The sequence below is a fragment of the Rattus norvegicus genome, chromosome 5 (assembly GCF_036323735.1).
Source record: "Rattus norvegicus strain BN/NHsdMcwi chromosome 5, GRCr8, whole genome shotgun sequence".
NCBI classification, from domain to species: domain Eukaryota; kingdom Metazoa; phylum Chordata; class Mammalia; order Rodentia; family Muridae; genus Rattus; species Rattus norvegicus.
The window spans coordinates 155002020-155022233 of NC_086023.1; the positions used below are offsets into that span (position 1 = coordinate 155002020).

The 20214-nt window shown below is 54.3% G+C and overlaps 1 protein-coding gene across 5 annotated transcripts in view; it reads left to right on the forward strand.

The window, feature by feature from the left end:
* Hspg2 (heparan sulfate proteoglycan 2) overlaps positions 1-20214 on the forward strand; it is a 101154-nt gene that overhangs the window by 41202 nt on the left and 39738 nt on the right. For 2 of the 5 annotated variants that reach the window (XM_039111301.2, XM_063287776.1), the window contains exons 7-41: positions 139-189; positions 566-694; positions 918-1169; positions 1250-1369; positions 1837-1968; positions 2099-2243; positions 2331-2482; positions 2578-2724; positions 4010-4173; positions 4491-4670; positions 4781-4977; positions 5085-5232; positions 5971-6098; positions 6389-6475; positions 6556-6614; positions 6913-6980; positions 7742-7882; positions 7996-8172; positions 8280-8459; positions 8551-8669; positions 8972-9083; positions 9173-9286; positions 9378-9505; positions 9775-9861; positions 10680-10729; positions 10978-11072; positions 11282-11422; positions 11750-11941; positions 13337-13375; positions 13832-13933; positions 14363-14566; positions 15728-15811; positions 18061-18153; positions 18410-18490; positions 18590-18820. In XM_039111301.2, coding sequence (XP_038967229.1) covers positions 139-189; positions 566-694; positions 918-1169; positions 1250-1369; positions 1837-1968; positions 2099-2243; positions 2331-2482; positions 2578-2724; positions 4010-4173; positions 4491-4670; positions 4781-4977; positions 5085-5232; positions 5971-6098; positions 6389-6475; positions 6556-6614; positions 6913-6980; positions 7742-7882; positions 7996-8172; positions 8280-8459; positions 8551-8669; positions 8972-9083; positions 9173-9286; positions 9378-9505; positions 9775-9861; positions 10680-10729; positions 10978-11072; positions 11282-11422; positions 11750-11941; positions 13337-13375; positions 13832-13933; positions 14363-14566; positions 15728-15811; positions 18061-18153; positions 18410-18490; positions 18590-18820 — 4529 coding nt within the window. The remainder of the gene's footprint in view (positions 1-138; positions 190-565; positions 695-917; positions 1170-1249; positions 1370-1836; positions 1969-2098; positions 2244-2330; positions 2483-2577; positions 2725-4009; positions 4174-4490; positions 4671-4780; positions 4978-5084; positions 5233-5970; positions 6099-6388; positions 6476-6555; positions 6615-6912; positions 6981-7741; positions 7883-7995; positions 8173-8279; positions 8460-8550; positions 8670-8971; positions 9084-9172; positions 9287-9377; positions 9506-9774; positions 9862-10679; positions 10730-10977; positions 11073-11281; positions 11423-11749; positions 11942-13336; positions 13376-13831; positions 13934-14362; positions 14567-15727; positions 15812-18060; positions 18154-18409; positions 18491-18589; positions 18821-20214) is intronic. The other 3 variants (XM_063287774.1, XM_063287775.1, NM_001427438.1) reach the window with 3 other exon arrangements.

Consider the following 20214-nt stretch of genomic DNA (forward strand, 5'->3'; position numbering starts at 1 on the left):
CGTAAAGTTTGCTGGAAGCCCAGCCACCTGCTCCCACCTTCAGGGAGTTCTGACTGGGGGGAGAGGAGACAGGCTCAGCTTGGGTCTCGGTTTCCAGGTCCCAGGTAGTATAGTTGCTGACTACAGTTTCCTTTACAGCACAGACCCCCCCGCCACCCCCAGCTGCTGTGGGGGTCGCAGTGACACCAGGTGAGCGTGTGAGCCTAGTCAGGGTGCAGGGGGTTCCTAGCGAACCTAACAGATGGAGGGAGAAAAGAAAGGCAAAGGCCATTTGGCTGCCTCCTTCCACTCTGGGCCAGGCTGTGGCCTGCACATGTATGGCATGGTGGCTGCATGCGTGTGGCATGTCACCTGTGTGAAGGTCCATGTTAAGGGGTTCTGCACTGCGTTCCACATATAACAGGAGTATGTCCACCGCGTGCTTCTTGCTCTTACTGTCTGCCACAGTGGTCTGACTCGGGTTTCCAGAGCCACTCACAGCCATGCCTTGCCTGTGCTGTCTGTCTGTCACACCACTAGCTTCCTCAGCCTGCTGCCTGACTCCCTCCCACCCCACACCCTACAGTGCCCCAGTTCCCAAGAGTCTGCACGGAGACAGAGTTTGCTTGCCACAGCTATAATGAGTGCGTGGCTCTGGAGTATCGCTGTGACCGGCGGCCTGACTGCAGGGACATGTCCGATGAGCTCAATTGTGGTGAGAAGCTATTGGGAACTTCAAAGGGGGCCCCTGGTGGCCTGCCCAGGGCAGGGCTACATCCAAGGCTCTGGGTCATCTGGGCTACAAGGGTTTGGTGCAAGCAGAGAGGAAAGACTGACGGCAGAGACTGGTCATGGGTAGACTCCAAGGAGCATGGGGGATTGTGGGGTGAGGGGTCAGAGATGCCCATTCACTAAACATCAAGGGATCCTGTCCACAGAGGAGGCAGTCTCCGAGATCAGCTCCTTGCCATCTGCTGTGGTGAAGGTGTCACCTTTACCACTCTGGCCAGAGGCAGCAACACTTCCACCGCCAGTCATGCATGGACCTCAGTTTCTGTTACCCAATGTTCCTGGGCCCACAGCCTGTGGGCCCCAGGAGGCCTCGTGCCACAGTGGGCACTGCATCCCCCGAGACTACCTCTGTGATGGGCAGGAAGACTGCAGGGATGGCAGCGACGAACTGGGCTGTGGTGAGCACTGCGTAGTTGGGAGAGTGGGGAGTGGGGTCCGGTCAGCAGAGGCCAGTTGTGAACCCCATGCCTCCACACAGGGCCCCCCCCACCCTGTGAGCCTAACGAGTTTTCCTGTGAAAACGGGCACTGTGCTCTCAAGTTGTGGCGATGTGATGGTGACTTTGACTGTGAGGACCATACAGATGAGGCCAACTGTCGTGAGTACACCAGGCCCCAATGTGCCCCTGGGCCTGCTCTGGGAGGTGTGCTGGTCCCTGGTGTAAGGGATCTGGCTCTCTGTGTTTGGAACTACGGTTAGGAGACAGCCTTCTGGCCAAGTCTGTCCTGCTTCTCTGTATTTCGGTGGCCATTAGTCTGTTCTTTGTTACTGTGTTGGCGTGTAATGAGAGCACAGGCTTTGCGGGTCTCTGTGAAGATGGTATCCCAGACTGATATGCTAGCCACAGCCTAACCAATGGGCTACTCGGTCTGCTTTGTGTTGTGACGGAATGCCAGAGGCTGGTCGCCCTAGGACTCATTGTATCTGGCTCAGTTTTGGAGGCATTGTGGGTAAAGTGGACAAGATGGGGGGAGTGACCCAGAGGACACCTGGAAAGGGTGACAGATGAGCCGCGTTGCCCAGTAGATAGAGCTCTACGCTCACTCCACCTGGCTTTGTCCCCAGCCGTCAAGCACCCTGGGGAAGTCTGTGGACCCACACAATTCCAGTGCGTCTCCACCAACCGCTGCATCCCGGCCAGCTTCCACTGTGACGAGGAGACCGACTGTCCTGACCGAAGCGATGAATTTGGCTGCAGTGAGTGAAGAGCTGGGGGTGGATCGGGGATGATTCTGGGTGGGTTCCACTTGATCCTATGTGATCTCCACCCCAAGTCAGCGCTCTCGACTGTCAATTAAACACCTCTCTCCCGCTCTCCTGTCCCCAGTGCCTCCCCAGGTGGTGACCCCTCCCCAGCAGTCCATCCAGGCTTCTCGGGGCCAGACGGTGACTTTCACCTGCGTGGCCACTGGTGTCCCCACACCCATCATTAACTGGAGGCTCAACTGGGGCCACATCCCTGTTAATCCCAGGTGCGACTCTGGTGGGGGTGACTTGCCTGTGGAAGAGGCTGGATCTGTCACTCAAACCTAACCCACCACTGTCTTGGGGCCTACCAGGGTGACAATGACCAGCGAGGGTGGGCGCGGCACGCTGATCATCCGTGATGTGAAGGAGGCAGACCAGGGCGCGTACACCTGTGAGGCCATGAACTCGCGTGGCATGGTGTTCGGCATTCCGGACGGTGTGCTGGAGCTCGTCCCGCAGCGAGGTGCTGTAGAGGGGCAGGCGGGTGGGTGACTGGTACCAGTGCCACAGGACCTCCTGTTGGTGGCTAACCACAGACCCTCCCATTCCTCCAAGCAGGGCCCTGTCCTGATGGGCACTTCTACCTGGAGGACAGTGCCTCCTGCCTGCCCTGCTTCTGCTTTGGCGTGACCAACCTGTGTCAGAGCAGCCGACGCTTCCGGGACCAGATCCGGCTGAACTTTGACCAGCCCAGTGACTTCAAGGGTATGTGGATGGGTGGGCTCCAGGCTCCTAGGAACCTGGGACAGGTGGAGAAGGACCTGGGCCAAAGGGTAGAGAGTGAGCTAGAAACATGGAGTCGTGTCAGGAAAGCCTTTAGCTCAGGTCAGATCTCTGTTCTGTTTGCAGCCTTCCTGCCTTGGGTTGTAGGGAGGACGGACTCTGGAGCCTAGGCCCTGCCTCTCCAAACACACACTCCCCCCCACAGACACTCATATGCACACACATTCAGGTGTGCACACACTCAGGAACGCGTGCGCGCACGCGCAAACACACACACACACACACACATACACAAACACACACTGCTAAAAAGAGGGCTGGAGAAATAGCTGAGTCAGTGAAGCGCTTGCCACAGAAACATTAAGGATTTGAGTTTTAGCCCCAGCACCCTGTGAAAGCCATATACCGTGATGTGAACCTGAAATCCCAGTCCTGGGGAGGCAGAAACAGAAGAGGCTGTGCCTGCCAGTCAGCCTAGTAGTCAAGTTCCAGGGTTGGTGAGAAACTCTGTCTCCAAAGATAGGTGCAGATTGGCGGAGTTGATCTATTGGTTAAGAGTGCTTGCTGCTCTTCCAAAGGACCCGGGTTCAATTCCCAGTCCCCAATAAGGAGCTCACGAACACCTATAACTCCAGCTCTGGGGGATCCAACATCCTCTTTGAGTTTCGCTGGTGTCCACACCTATTCGTGTATGCACATCTAAAACATACTTTCATACATCAAAAAAGGAAAATAAATCATTAAAAGACGAGTAGATGGAGGAGCCAAGCATGGTGGAACATGCTTTGAATTCCAGGACTGGGAGCCAGAGTGAGCCAGGTCTCCGAGTTCGAGGCTGTCCCAATCTACATCGTGAGTTCCAGGACAGCCAAGGCTCTGTAGAGAAACAAAACCAAAACCAAATAAAGTTGGAGGACTGCTGAGATGGCTTAGAGGGTAAAAGTGCTTGCTTCCAAGCCTGACTGACGACCTGAGTTCACTCCCTTAAATCATCATGGTGGAAAGAGAGAACATTACCTAAAGTTGACCCCTGACCACCAGACAGGGACCTATGTAGCCCAGGCTAGCCTTCAATTTAAACTCATGGTTGTCCAGGAGTGCTGGGATTACCGGTATGTGCCGTGCCCAGCTCTGCTTGGCTACTGCCTGACTTCAGGAGGGAGGCCTCTGTTTTCTCCCACTCATTCCTTCCTGGGTCCCAGCTCTCAGACTGGCTGTTCTCTGCTAAGCATGGGCTGCCATCCTCACCTTGCTTTTGTCCTTGCAGGTGTGAATGTGACGATGCCCTCGCAGCCTGGGGTGCCACCTCTCTCCTCCACCCAGCTGCAGATCGACCCCACCCTGCAGGAGTTCCAGCTGGTTGACCTGTCCCGCCGCTTCCTGGTCCATGACGCTTTCTGGGCCCTACCCAAGCAGTTTCTAGGCAACAAGGTAGGAGGGCGGGTCCTGCTCAGTCCTGCTCATCCTAAAGTAGCCCCCCCCCCCAACTCTCCTTCATCCTGAAGCTGCACTGAGCCCGCTGCTCTTCCAATCCTCTTTGGGTTCTTCCCTGAGTACCGTTCTGTGGGCTGGCTAGAGTGCCGCACACTGGCCTCCCTGGGTACAGCATTACATGTTTTCAGCCATGACATCTCCCCATGCCCCCTTCTCTATGAGCCTCCGGTGGGTGGGCAAGGTGAGGAACTAAAGAACAGGATGCAACTGCCTAAGGATGGCTGCCCTGCCCTGATCTGTCCTGTCCCGGCCAGGTGGACTCCTATGGTGGCTTCCTGCGCTACAAGGTGCGCTATGAGCTGGCACGAGGCATGCTGGAGCCGGTGCAGAAACCAGACGTGATCCTCGTGGGTGCCGGGTACCGCCTCCACTCTCGAGGCCACACACCTACCCATCCTGGAGCTTTGAACCAGCGCCAGGTCCAGCTCTCAGAGGTGGGTGGCACCTGAATCTTGGGGATGGGTGTAGGGGGAGGGGTTGCCCAGGGTGAGAATAATACGTTGCTTGCAGGCACTGATAGTCAGAACAACCTTGTCCTCTCCAGGAACACTGGGTACATGAGTCTGGCCGGCCTGTCCAACGGGCTGAGATGCTGCAGGCCCTGGCGAGCCTGGAGGCTGTCCTGCTGCAGACAGTATATAACACCAAGATGACCAGTGTGGGGCTGAGTGACATTGTCATGGACACCACCGTCACCTATACCACCATCCATGGCCGGGCTCACAGTGTGGAGGAGTGCAGGTGCCTACCCTCAGAGGGACTGTGAACCACGGGACTCTCTCTCGGGTAGAGGTGAATTAGCAGGGTCTGTGGTTCCTGCAGCCATTCTCTTGGTCCTATCCCCACAGATGTCCCATTGGCTATTCTGGATTGTCTTGCGAGAGCTGCGATGCCCACTTCACCCGCGTGCCTGGCGGGCCCTACCTGGGCACTTGCTCTGGCTGTAATTGTAATGGCCACGCCAGCTCCTGTGACCCTGTCTATGGCCACTGTCTGGTGAGTAGCACAAGATACCACTTGGACACTGGATGGGAGTGGGGCTGCATCCACGAACATTGCATCATTTCTAGAATGGCTTGGATGGCTACCATGACCTTTGGATGCATTAACAAGAGGTGGAAAGGAGGCTCGGAGGTTAAGAGCACTGACTATTCCTCTAAGGGATCTGGGTTCAATTCCCAAGCAACCCCATGGCAGTCTGCAACTGTCTATAATTCCAGTTCCAGGAGACCCGACCCCGTCACACAGACATCCATGCAGTCAGAACACCAATGTGCATAAATAAACCATTTGAAACAAAAGAAAAAAAATGGAGAGATACAGTGTCCAGATGGGAGATGAGGGTCTGTCTCCCTTAGTGAGGGCTAAGGGTAGCATGGTTTAGGCGTTACACCTTATCTCGTGGGAAGAGTGATGAGGGCTAGGATTGTGGAGCTGATCAAAGAGAGGCATGGTAGTGCCACTGTCTTCAGATCCCTAGGTAGCTATAAGGTAGACAGAATGGACTCTAGGATAGAACCGGTCCTGGGTGCAGCCTGGAAGAGGGTGTCAGGTTTGGATCCGTATCACAAGGTGCTTGGAGCCATCTGTGAGACTGGCCACCATGCTGGGCTACTACTGCCAAGGAAGCCACCTGGATACTCCTATTTGCAAAGCTGTGGAAACTTCTAGAGTCTGTCTGGCCCAGTTCTACTCAGCAGGCCCCGGTTCACTATCTACCCTCTCCTGTTCTAGAATTGCCAGCACAACACAGAAGGACCTCAGTGTGACAAGTGTAAGCCTGGCTTCTTTGGAGATGCCACCAAGGCCACAGCCACTGCCTGCCGGCCCTGCCCCTGTCCATACATCGACGCTTCCCAAAGGTCAGAGCCCTCTCAGGATATAGGCATGGGGCAAGTAGGGACATTCTCTGTTGGGGAAACTGGGTACCCACATGGATTCCAGTCCTAGCCTGCTCACTGAGTTGTCTGTGCTCTTTGATCTTTTGTGGGCCTCATTTTTCCTTTCTGTATAATGGACCCATGCCCACAGTAGCTATGAGGTCACAGTGGCCAGAGATAGCATCATTCCTTTCTGTGTGTCTTCCTGGGGCAAGCATGCCAAGCCCAGCCCTGAGTTCTACTCTTCTACCTTGACCACTTGATCCCCACAGGTTCTCAGACACTTGCTTCCTGGACACAGATGGCCAAGCCACTTGTGACGCTTGTGCCCCAGGCTACACAGGCCGCCGCTGTGAGAGGTAAAAGGGAGCTGACAGGAGTTAAGGGTAGGAGGAGACAGGATGCCCTGGCTGGGGTGTGACAATGTCGTCTCTCCCAGCTGTGCCCCTGGATATGAAGGCAACCCCATTCAACCAGGCGGGAAGTGCAGACCCTCCAGTGAGTATTATAACCATGTTCTTTTTTTTTTAATTATTTATTTATTTTATGTATATGAGTATAGTGTCGTGTCTTCAGACACACCAGAAGATGGCATCAGATCCCATTACAGATGGCTGTGAGCCATGCGGGTGCTGGGAATTAAACTCAGGACCTCTGACCGCTGAACCATCTCTCCAGCCCCCAGTGACCACGTTCTGATGTAGCCTGCTGGGCTGGGCTCCTCCCTGACTTCCCAGAATCCCTGGAGAGCCACCCATTCCCACTCAACCTGCCAATGCTTTCCTCTTGCCTCCAGACCAGGAACTCGTGCGCTGCGATGAGCGAGGGAGCCTGAGTGCCACAGGAGAAGCCTGCCGCTGTAAGGTATGTGTACTGCCTACTCCCTCCAAGACCTTGGGCCCAGCCTTACTGTGGTCAGGGCAGGGAAGAGATCCTAGCCTCTCAGATACCTTGGCGAGTGGGCACTGGCCTTGCCTGAGACCATAGGCCTGGCTATATCGTGAGGAAGTCCTGGCCATGGGCAGGAACACTGACTAAGGAGTCAGTCGCCCTGAGTTCAATTTCCCAGCATGCTTGCAGCAACTGCTGTATATGTTTTGGCCCTTACCTGCACCACTCTGTCAGGTCTCATGTTGACGTGTCTTCAATAGCAGGAGAATCAGATGTCAGTGGAGAAAACTGGGCAGGTTTTGCAGTCAGGTAGTCTCGATCTTATAGCTCAGGAGATAAGCATGCGGGGTGACCCTGTGCGTCCTATCATATCCCCCAGCCTCACTCATTTGCAAGGTTGTAACAGAAGTTAAGTGAGGTGGCTGCAGAGACACCAGCATGATGCACGAAATTCCCTATCATCTGCTGCAGTGGCGATGAATTCTATCAGCTTGCTGTGTTTCTAATCTAAACTAATCTGCGAGCCTCCTAGTGGCCAATGAGAAAAGGGAGAAGGGTTTCAGTAAGCACCACAACCTGATTGTTCTAATGACCGTGGTGCCTCGAATATGTATGTGAGCACTTTCCGTGGCTCCCTGGGACACCCCCATCTAGACTTGGGGATGGGTTCAACTGCTGGGTCCAGGCAGCCCCTCCCATGGGCCAGCCTGCAGCTCCTGACTCTGCGTCCACAGAACAACGTCGTGGGGCGCTCGTGCAACGAGTGCTCGGAAGGCTCGTTCCACCTGAGCAAGCAAAACCCCGACGGCTGCCTCAAGTGCTTCTGCATGGGAGTCAGTCGTCAATGCAGCAGCTCCTCCTGGAGCCGAGCCCAGGTACCTGCAAGAGGGCGACAGCCGGATGGGACAGCCACACCTGGAGCTAAAGGGACAGAGGGTGGGCGCCCCCACACGGACCCCTGCCCAGTCCAAACATTCTCCATCTCCAGGTGCTTGGAGCCTCGGTACAGCCTTCTCAATTCACCCTGACCAACGCCGCTGGCACCCACACCACCAGCGAGGGGGTCTCGTCCCCTGCACCCGGCGAGCTGTTGTTCTCTTCCTTCCACAACCTCCTGTCTGAACCCTACTTCTGGAGTCTTCCCGCCAGCTTCCGAGGGGACAAGGTGGGCGGGGCAGAGGAACAACCCAGGCAGGGAGGCCATTGGGAGAATAGTCACAACGTGGGCCCCACTGAAGTCTCCCGCTGAAAGCCTGTCTGCCCCTGTTCCAGGTGACATCCTACGGAGGAGAACTGCGCTTCACCGTGACGCAGAGGCCCCGGCCCGGTTCTGCGCCCCTGCACAGACAGCCGCTGGTTGTGTTACAAGGCAACAACATTGTGTTGGAACACCATGCCTCAAGGGAGCCCAGCCCTGGCCAGCCCAGCAACTTCATAGTGCCCTTCCAAGAGGTAAGCCCTATCCAGTCCCTTCTTGTTCTTCTCTTTTGGGGCCTCCGCACCCAGAGTGTCAGGAATTGGATCTCATGTCACTTCTTTACAGCAAGTGTGGCAGAGGCCTGATGGACAGCCAGCCACACGGGAGCACCTGCTGATGGCCCTGGCAGGCATTGACGCCCTCCTCATCCAAGCATCCCACACGCAGCAACCAGCTGAGAGCAGGTAGCTGGGGCTGAGGCAGGGCAGAGGGGTCTCCAGAGCAAGCAGAAACATGGCGTAGCCCCTCACACTCTGCCTGTAGCATGGAGAGCCTGCCACTGCGCCTCTCACAGAATCCAACGATGCTGGGGGCCAGTGTCAGCTTTCCAGATGTCCCCAGAGGAGGGGTAGTTTTAGGGCATCTACACAAGGAGGGGTAGAGTATGGTAGCCCTTTGGAGAAAGCAACAGCTGTGAGTGGTTTGCCACAGCCTATGGAGACCACAGGATGCTGATCCCCCTCACCGTGACTCTCTTCGTACCCAGGCTCTCCGGTATCAGCATGGACGTGGCTGTGCCAGAGAACACTGGCCAGGACCCAGCACGAGAAGTAGAACATTGTACCTGCCCCCCTGGTTACCGCGGCCCCTCCTGCCAGGTGAGCCTGGGTCTCCCACCTATCCATCTAGCTTCCTCCACAATGTTTTCAGGCCACATTTCCAGCCTCCACCATCTTTTTGTCCCCAGGACTGTGACACAGGCTACACACGCGTGGCCAGTGGGCTCTACCTGGGCACCTGTGAACGCTGTAACTGCCACGGCCACTCGGAGACCTGTGAGCCCGAGACGGGGGCTTGCCAGGTGAGCCCTGCCCCTTCATTCTCTATCCTCCTCCATCCTGGAAGTCCCAGCCTTCAGGGACCCTGCCTCAACCTGCCCTCTGTCCTTCCAGAGCTGTCAGCACCACACAGAGGGTGCTAGCTGTGAGCAGTGCCAGCCAGGGTACTATGGGGATCCCCAGCGGGGCACACCGCAGGACTGCCAGCCTTGCCCATGTTATGGAACCCCTGCTGCTGGCCAGTGAGTCTGGGCCCCTCTGTCCCCTCAAATGCCCACCACCCTTCCTACCTCCTCTCTTGCCCAGCACTGGGGAGAGGCTGGCCACTGGGAAGAGATATCCTCAGTTCTAAAGCCCCAAGTTTCTTAAATGGGAACCTTAGCCTCTGAGAACTAAATGAGGAGATGGGAAAGAAACTCTTGGTGTAGATCCCCGCTCCCACCTCCCCGGTCTGCGAGAGCCCAACAGGAGCAGCCAAGGCATTACTGACTGGACTTGCCCACTCTCTCAGGGCTTCCCACACTTGTTTCCTGGACACAGATGGCCACCCCACCTGTGACTCATGCTCACCAGGCCACAGCGGGCGTCACTGTGAGAGGTGAGATGGCTGGTGGGAGGGGCCCTGGGCCCAGCAGGGGAGTACCTGAGCGCTATCATTGAGCCGCCCTGTTCACAAGGAGCCTGTGATTTCTGCTCTTCGTCGCACAGACTCTAAAAGGCCATCAGCTTTCTGTTTTGGGGGCCTCACCCTGCAGCCTGGCACTGGCCTGCAGCCCACCTTCCAGCCCAGACCTTGTGTTATCCAGGCTAGAGTCCTTCCATTCGACCAGTGGTTCTTAACCTTCCTAGTGCTGCGGCCCTTTAATACAGCTCCTGACATTGTCGTGACCCCGATTGTAAAAGTATTTTCATTGCTACTCCATAACAGTCATTTTGCTACTGATGTGAATCGTAATGTAAACATCTGTGTTTTCCGGTGGTCTTGGGCAAAGTTCTTAGGGAAAGGGTCATTGGGCCCCCAATGGGTCATGATCCACAGATTGAGAACCCCTGCACTAGACCTTGGCTCAGTTTTGGTTTTTGTTGAGGTGGAGTTTCATATAGTCCAGGAGAGCTACAAACTCATTGTATCCTCCTGTATGGCCTTGAACTACTACTGATCCTCCTACCTCAGTCTCCTGAGGGTGACTATAGGCTCATGCCACCAGACCCAACATTAGTCTTCTCGATCTTGACCTAGCTGCAGTCTTGGCCCTACCCTTGTTTTTCTCTCCCCCATGTCTCAACTATGAAATGGGCTCACACAGGGTGGTGAATTTTCCCCCTTACTGTGAGGATCATTGAGTTGGAGCCCAGACTCCTCCCTTGGGCCCAGACCCTGCAGCAGTTTCCCAGGACTCCTGTCTCTCCCTGCAGGTGTGCCCCAGGTTACCATGGCAACCCCAGCCAGGGCCAGCCCTGTCACAGTGAGTAGAGTTGCAGACTTGGAGGGTGGGCAAGGGGGCGGGACTAGGAATGGTCCTCTGTTTCCCTCGGACCCAGGAGAGGTGGCTTTACCTTCCTGATTCTCAGCATCTGTCACAGGAGGATCACTGCCGACATCCTCAGAAGCAGGCAGCGGCCCTCTTGGTGCTTGGTGCCTCTAGGCAGACCTAGAGAGAGGTGGAGGTGTTGGGTTGGGGGTTGTGTCATCTCTGGCTTCTTTACACTTCAGGAGACGGTCAGGTTCCAGAGGTGCCAGGCTGTGACTGTGATCCCCATGGTAGCATCAGCAGCCAGTGTGATGCCACTGGTCAGTGCCAATGCAAGGTCAGTTCAAGGGCCTGCCTTCTATGAGGTCCACCCCAGTCCACCACTGGGTACCTGAGGAGATCCTGGGGCCTGGTCACGGGACGGGGTAGGTAGGGCTGCTCACAACTGCTGGTAAGTAGTGGGTGGGAAGACTGGCCCCAGAGGCTTCTGGGGCCCAGCAGACACCGCTGAGGCCCTACACACATCTTTTTGTCTGTCTTCCCCAGGCCCAGGTAGAAGGCCGCACTTGCAGCCACTGCCGACCTCACCACTTCCACCTGAGTGCCAGCAACCCGGAAGGCTGCCTGCCCTGTTTCTGCATGGGTGTCACACAGCAGTGCACCAGCTCCTCTTACTCACGCCAGCTGGTAAGAACCAGTCTGCCCCCTGCAAGTCAGGAGCACTGTCCCCCCGGGGCACCATCTCCAGGCCTTTGCTACTGCTCACCTCAGCATTGAGCCCAGTGCCTTGACTCCTGTTCCAAGACCTTCCAGGGTCTCCATTATTGTTTGTCTCTGCACTAAGCACACCCCTTCATCCAACCCCAGATGTCCATCCCTCCAGCGTTTCTCTCTCAGCCCCGGTCTCAGCGAACCCCATGTCCTGCCCCGACGTCTTCCCTGACATCTTTCTGTGCCCTATCCACTTTGGTGTGTCCGACTAAGCAGAACCCTGTTTCTTCCTCCCGATGTCAGATCTCTACCCACTTTGCTCCTGGAGACTTTCAAGGCTTTGCTCTGGTGAACCCTCAACGCAACAGCCAACTGACAGGGGGCTTCACCGTGGAACCAGTGCCTGATGGGGCCCGGCTCTCTTTCAGCAACTTTGCCCACCTCGGCCAAGAATCCTTCTACTGGCAGCTGCCCGAAACATACCAAGGAGACAAGGTAAGAGACGAGTGAGCTCCTGGCTGCCAGCTCAGAGCCAGGTCCTCCCTGAGCATGGGGTCAACAGGGACTCAGGCACAAGTTTGTGGTCTGCCATGTGGCTGCCACGTCATGACAGGGTCCAAGAGACCTCAGGTCACATCTCAGCTGTGCTGTTTGCTAACTGGACACCTGACCTCCCCAGCACAGGGTGGCTGGGACAATTGCATCTGATACATCCTGAGCACTCAGCTGGTAATGACTGAGCTTTTAGGCCAGGTCACATGTGCATGGTGAGACAGTTTCAGTTCGGATCCTCCAGTGCTCATTGGTGCTAGGTGCCGGCGTGGAAAGTCTCAGGTCATCTCTATTGAGTTCTAACTACACACCCACTCAAGGTATCTTAAGTTATGAGTGCATGAGCCGGCCCACGTCACTCCATTTCCTAGCAGAGGAAGGTAAAGCCAGAGAGGTCAAGGAGTCCCTGGACCAGTAGGCGATAGTGGCAGGGTTTGTATCCGGGTCAGACCTGTCCTTAAAAAGCTGAGCTGTAGGGGTTGGGGATTTAGCTCAGTGGTAGAGCGCTTGCCTAGTAAGCGCAAGGCCCTGGGTTCGGTCCCCAGCTCCGGAAAAAAAAAAAGGGAAAGGAAAAAGCTGAGCTAAGCAGAGAGAGAGCTAAGCAGAGAGAGCCATCTTTGTAACTCTATAATGAGGTCTGATAGGAAGAGAGCATCGTTAAGAATGGTCTTGTGAGGGTTGGGGATTTAGCTCAGTGGTAGAGCGCTTGCCTAGTAAGCGCAAGGCCCTGGGTTCGGTCCCCAGCTCCGGAAAAAAAAGAAAAGAAAAAAAAAAAAAAGAATGGTCTTGTGAATGGCAGGGTCTAAGAGGTGAACAGCTGGGGACTGGAAAGGTGGTTCAGGGGTTAGGAGTACCAGCTGCTCTCCCAGAAGACTCGGGTTCAATTCCCAGCAACCCCGTGGTAGCTCACAGCAGTCTGTAACTTCAGTTCCAGGGGTCTGATGCTCTCCCACAGTCATATACTCAGGCAAAAAAAAAAAAAAAAAAAAAAAAATCAGCCAATGTCCTTGAATAAAAATAAATAAAAGTAAAATAAAAAAATAAAAGGTGACCCCCACGGCAGCCACATGTGGCTCTCAAGGAGTCATGGCCATAGTACCAGGACACATGGGACTTAGCATGTGAGCCGCCTATCAGCTGAGGCCCATGGCCAATCAGCCACACCCCAGTCCATTCACTGCAGTGGCCTTCCAGTCCCTGCTCCTTGGCAACAAACAGGTGCCACCCTCTGTCCAACCTGACTACCTTCTGCTGCGTTCTTCCTCTTGGCCCCTTCTCTCCTGGCCTCTCTCAGACCTTTCTCTGTCTCCTCCCCCGGTGCTTCTCGCTGCCCCACAGAGAGAGGCTCACTTTGCACGGCTACGCCGGGCTCACCAGGTATGCCCTCTGTTGAGTGGTGTGAAATGGGGGTGCTATGCAGGATGTGTCTGTGGTTGCCCTTGGCCTGCATGAGAGATGCCCTGTACCCATTGAACCTGTACTGTCACTGAGAGAGTGGGAGTGGTGTGTGCGATGCTATAGCCCACTGGCCCTGCGCTGTGTTTCTGGTGCCAACGGTTGGAGGTCTGCAGACAGGAAAAAACGCTTGATGTTAATTCATGTGACTGTGCCTGGCTCCCCAGTTTCCCTGTGTATTTGCCCGCAATCACCATTAACCTACGCATGTGCCCTTCCAGTAGCCTGGAGTAACCCTATGTGCCAGCCCCAAGATGGGGCTTGCCTCCCTCCCCAGTCACTGTGGCCTGCCTTGCTGGTACCATGGATGGGGAAGAAGCTGTTCATAACTCTGAGCCCTGTGAGGGCTGAGATGGCCTATGACTTCCATCCCATCAGAACCGCACATCCCTCTCAGAGGAAGAGTGGCGGGCAGCTGTGGCATCTGGGAGGATCCTTGGGGACACAGAGGGCAGGGGCCGGGCACAACGGGCGTCACAGGTAACCTAGGGCAAGCACAGGCTATGTCTGGGATCTAGAGATCAGACCTCGAACCCAGGCTTTCCTGGTTCACCTTCCCCCAAGCCTGTCCAGACCAGCGCACTCTACAGATAGGCCAGAAAGGCTTATGCAGTGTCGTGAGCAGCTCTCTACCGTCCCCCATGGCTGTCACAGAACTTTCTATCCTTCCCTTGCTGGGCACCCTGGGCATGGTTCCTCCCCAGTAGACCCAGCCCACACTCATCCCAGAATGCTCTGCCTGATTTCTAGGAGTGAGAAGGCAAACGGCGTAAGGGGAGGAAAGGGGACATCAGCACAGGCACATGGGTGGCCGAGAATGGGGAAATTGGACGGGACGGGCTCAGCCTCATGGGTGTTTTTCTGTCTATCTATTTCTGTCTTCTTCTTCTTCCTCTCCTCGTTGCCCAGGTGGATGAGGCTCAGAGACGGGTGGATGCTGAGATCTGGCAGCTCCTTGCCGGCTTTGCCGCCCACCCCCACCCCCCTCCTCGTGGGCTGCGCCCCAACCCCCAGCTAGCTACCGCTCTACGAGCGGGCCCCCCCTCCTCTTCCTCCTCTTCATCTCCTTCCTCCTCCTCCTTCACTTCTCTGCCTTCCCCAGCAGGCTCTCAGGTATGTACCCAGTCACTCACAGAGGGGCCCGCCCACCATGCTTCCTAGACTCTGGCCACTTCCAAACCAGTGGGATAGTTCTGAGACTCCCTGGACTATCATTGGCTTCAGGCGTCTCTCTAACTACACCAGCTACCAAGTCAATTACAGCTATACTTAACGTTTTGAGACAAAGTGAGTCTCACTTCAGCCCAGGCTGACCTCAAGTTCAGACAGGAGTCTTAGCCTGTAAGGGCTGGGATAATAACCATGTCTGCCTGCTCCTTGGGCTTGCTTTCTTTCTTTTTCTTTCTTTCTTCTTTAGATGAGGGGTCTCTCTATATAGACCAGGTTGGCCTTGAACTTGTTCATCCTCCTATCTTTGCCTCAAAGTAGCGAGATTAAAGGTATACACTATCATACCCAACCATTTTTTTTTTTCTGAGACAGTTTTCTGTAACCCAGGCTGACCACTTTATAGCCCAGGATGACCTTGAACTCCTGATCCACCTGCCTTTACCTCCAACGTCCTGAAATAATAAATGTGTGCTATTATACTATGTATCCCATCTTTAGGATGGAACCCAGGGCTTCCTGCAAGTTGAGTAAAAGCTACCAACCAAGTTACATCCACAGCCCTGTGGCTACATTGTTGTTTTTTTTTTCTGGCTACTTTTTTTTTTTCAAGATAGGATCTTACTATGTAGCCAAGGCTGTCCTGGAACTCACCAGGATAGACCAAGCTGGCCTCAATCTCACAGAGACCCACCTGCACATCACCTCCCATATATATATATATATATATATATATATGTGCCACAGGATTTTTAAATGTTTACCAGTGCACCCCATTGATCTTGGGGTCCTCCAGAAAGACACACCATATTTGAGGCAAAACAGACCAAGAACATGCTTAGAAAGAACATCTAGGGGGTTGGGGATTTAGCTCAGTGGTAGAGCGCTTGCCTAGGAAGCGCAAGGCCCTGGGTTCGGTCCCCAGCTCCGAAAAAAAGAAAAGAAAAAAAAAAAAAGAAAAAGAAAGAACATCTAGAGGACCTGGCCTCAAAGCAGGAAGCAGGTTGCCCAGAGAGCATGGTGGGCATGTGATGTGAAGTTGGGTGGGTTCCAGGTCCCTGCTGGGGTGCCTGTACCCCATTCTTACCTTCTACTCTTCTGCTCTAGTTCTCCCTTTCCTACGAGGGCTTCTCTCTGCTGCCTGGAAGCCTCTATTACTGGCAGCTGCCCCGAGCCTTCCTAGGGAATAAGGTAACCAGGAAGTGGAGGGGCCATGGGTGGTCTCAGGGTGCATTTATTGGGACTTGGTGTGTGCAGTATTGTCACTACAGAGGCAATTACAGTGCTGGCCTCCCAGAACTCTCCACCATTCTTACTTACCAGTCCTGCATTTTGCATGTGACTGTCCTTCTTGTGTGTGTGTGTGTGAGTGTGTGTGTGTGTGTGTGTGTGTGTGTGTGTGTGTGTGTGTGTACACTTGCACATGCACATGAGCTTATGGAGGCCAGAAGACAACTTCAGCCATCATTCCTTATTTTTTGAGACACGGTCTCTCATTGGATTAGAGCTCACCTAGTAGCCTGGCCAGCCATGGACTCCCTGGGATCACCTGTTCTGTCCCATTGGTGTTAGAATGCCCAGGACTTTTGGGGAGAGAGGTCCTCTGAGAAGCAAACTCAGGTCCCCACACTTGCACATAAACATTTTACCAACAGCCATCGCCACTACTGTGGGTGCTGTTACTGTTACACAGACGTTAACATTCAAGTTGATATGGCTCCCGCCTTGCCTGCTTGTCCCCACATGACTGAGAGAGCCTCTTCAGATTGTGTGTACCTAGGGGTTGGGGCTTTGGCTCAGTGGTAGAGAACGTAAAGCACAGGTCTGGTCACCAGCAATGGTGAGAGGGAGGCAGGGTTTAGTTAACACGTGTAAAGCTGCATTCAGAGGCCAGGCCAGGCTAGTTAGGTTCAGAGGAAGTGAGGTAAGAGTCTACCAGAATCTGGGTTGGTACCGTAAGTAGGGGAGAACCATTGGCCTTCAAGTTGCTGAGTGTGTCACTGTATGCGTCCTGAGCTATGTACTCCTCGAGGTGCCTTTAAGGTCTTTTTACTTCTATCTGCAGATGAGGGAAGTAGGGCTCAGAGTCAGTGACTAGACCACAGTTGCCCAGGCTTCCACATGGTAGCTCTTGCCTAACATCCCTGTGTGGTGCACGCCTTCCGCTTCCTAGAAAGCTGCTCCCAGAAGACACTGTGAACTCACTGGCATCCAAAACAAACAGGAAACCAGTTGTTTCGGTTGTCCTCTGGTTAGGCTAAGTTCCTTACCACACCCTGAGTTGTTAGAGAATAGCCCTAGGGCCTATGTCACCCAAGGCCTGGTGCATAGCCAACTGGTGTTTGATCAATGTTCACCCACTGAATGAATGCACTTGAACCAGGCAGACACCCTGTGCTGGGTAGTTTTTAGCCAGTTGTCTGCCCTGGTTATGGAGGAGAGGGAGGAAAGTCCAATGGGCAGAGCTGGGACCTTGGCTGCCGGGATGAAAGAGTCCTTTGCAAACCTACGCCTTCTAGTCACGCCTACAAAGACACAAGTCCCGTTGGCTTGTCCACAATAAAGAACAAACTGGGCTGGAGAGATGGCTCAGTGGCTAAGAGCACTGACTGCTCTTCCAGAGGACCTGAGTTCAATTCTCAGCAACCACATAGTGGCTCACAACCATCTGTAATGAGATCTGATGCCCTCTTCTGGTGTCTGAAGACAGCTACAGTGTACTCACATACATAAAATAAATAAATTAACAAACAAATAAACAATTACAAACAGAATGGCTCATACAACCAATTGCAGGGTCCAAGGTGACAGCTGGATTCAGTCATTAGGGCTTTTTCTCGTTCTGTAGCTTCTGGTCCCATGGGAGTTTCTCTGTCCCAAAAGAAAGAGGAGTGCCAGATGCACTGTCCCTTACCCAGCTGGGGAGAGGTGCACACGGCCACACTGCATCTGGCCACACTGGGACTGACCCCACCCATCTCCCTTCCTGATCCAGAACTGTTTCCATAGGGCAGGCCTGGCTGGCTTGTTCTCCACAGGAGATGGGAGGGACCTGCGTGTACAGGAAGGTTGTCCTATAAAGAGAACTAGGAGGGAACAGGAGGTTCAGAGGTTAAGAGTACTGACTTCTCTTTCAATTCTGAAGGACCCAGGTTCAATTCGCAGCACTCCCATGGTGGCTCACAACCCTCTGTAACTCCAGAGCCAGCGATCCAAGGCCTCTTTTGACCTCCACAGGCTTCCGTACACTCAGCGCTTATTGTACTCCCATACATACCTAAAATAAATACTTCAAAAGAGAGAAAGAAGGAACAAGGATGTAGTTCACAGAAAGAAGGAAGTAAACTCTAGGTAGACCCAAAGCCAGTAGCCCAGGAGATGAGGTATCAGAACCCATGCGGAGCTCTGCCACTCACCTGTGTGATCTTGTCTTTCTGCAGGTGGCTGCCTATGGTGGGAAGCTACGGTATACGCTCTCCTACACATCTGGGCCACAGGGCAGCCCACTCTCGGACCCTGATATCCAGATTACGGTGAGCTCATTAGAATCCACAGTGGTCAGCCAGAAGAGAAAATGGACGCCATGTTCCCAACATCCAGTTAGCCCTACCTGGCTGGCTACTCCCTAGATCTGAGCCTAGCTGCTGGCCATGGGGGCAGTGGGCAGGCACTTGAGCTTGGAGCGTAGACAGATGAGAGACCAAGTGATTGGGAGAACCTGGGGTTAGTGGATACCCCTGCCTTAAGTAGCCCTAAATGCCCTTCCTAACTCTTCTGGTGTCTCTGCAGGGCAATAACATCATGCTGGTAGCCTCTCAGCCCGCACTACAGGGCCCAGAGAGGAGGAGCTATGAGATCATCTTCCGAGAGGTAGGTGGCATCTGGCTTTGATTCCCTGGACACACAGGCCTACAAGTTCAGGAGGCCCAGCCCAGAGCTTCCACTGACACTTGCTGTCCCCCTACACAGGAGTTCTGGCGGCGACCAGATGGACAGCCTGCGACCCGAGAGCACTTGCTCATGGCCCTGGCAGATCTGGATGAACTTCTGGTTCGGGCCACATTCTCCTCAGTGCCACGGGCAGCCAGTATCAGTGCTGTGAGCCTAGAAGTGGCCCAGCCAGGGCCCTCTGGTGGACCCCAAGCCCTCGAGGTGGAAGAGTGTCGCTGCCCCCCAGGCTATGTTGGCTTATCCTGCCAGGTGGGTGTGATGCTGGCTGGCCTGGCTGCATCTGCTCCAGTGCCATGGTATATGCAAAGTGATTGGTCAGTTACCGGTGCTGTAGGCTGCAACTGCTCTCTGAGTTAGGTGACTTCTGTTTTGTTTTGTTTTGTTTTGTTTTTCCTTTTCTTTTTTTCAGAGCTGGGAACCGAACCCAGGGCCTTGCGCTTGCTAGGCAAGCGCTCTACCACTGAGCTAAATCCCCAACCCCGACTTCTGTTCTTACACATGGTTGTGGTCACTCCCTAATAGCCAAGCCATCCCTTTAACTGATAGAAGCAAACTGTCCAAGAGAGATAGGTGACTTACTCAAAGGGCATACAGCCAACATGCGGAGGACTAACTTGAACCTAGATCTGATGGACTCTGGCATCCTTTTGTCCTAACCACCAGCCAGTACTGCCTAAAGAATGGCATACTTGGGGTTGGGGAGACACTCTAAAGCACGTAAGACTCTCAGAGCTGAGCAAAGATGTGCCCAGGCACACAGCATGGAGCGATGGTGCTGTAGACCTGAGAAGAAGCACATGGAGACCAGGCCTGCAGCTGGGCCACTGTGAATAGCCCAGAACAGGTCTCCGAGGTGGGGAGGCACACTGCTATAGGTATCCCATGATCAGAGCCAGTCTGGGACAATGTGTTGGAGGTGGACAAAATGAACAGAACAGAAAGATCGATTGAGGCATGACATAATGTGTTAAGAGGGTCAGTAGGGTGGGACGGAGGGCTGTCATTTGGAAGCTACTGGGGGCGTCTGCTAGATGTGCCCTAAGCTTTGAGCTCCAGGTGGACGGGAGCTTACCCTACACATGACGTCGACCCACTCAGCATCAGATGAGGCAGTGGAACCCTTTCCAGGTGGGCAGCAGGACACTTTAATGTCCCTGGGCCTTATTTGGGGCCACTGACTTTCCAATCCCAGTGTAGAAATCCATGCTTCTCAAAGATGCCAAGTTTGGCTCATTTGAAAGAGGAGGAGCTGTTGAGAAGCGCCTCTGTGCCTCTGTGCCCTGTGCCTACTGCTGCAGCTCAGCCCAAGAGATCCACCAACTGACCCCCAGAGTGTGGAAAGGAGGCCTTTGGCTGCTTTGACAGGAGCCAGGGCAGAGGAGAGAGAGAGAACTGCCTGCTCTCCAGATCTGTGATTCTTTATCTCCAACGTCCACTGTGCAGTGTTTCCCCTACCAATATGCCTGTTTGGTTTGGGTTCTGGTTTTGGTTTGGTTTGAATTTTCAAGGCTCGTGTAGCTCAGGCTAGCTTTGAGGCTCGGTATGTAGCCGAGTCTAGTCTTGAACATCCCAGCCTTCCTGTCACCCCCCACCCCCAAGTGTTAGGATTGCACTTGTGAGCCACCAGGCCTAGCAGGATTCGT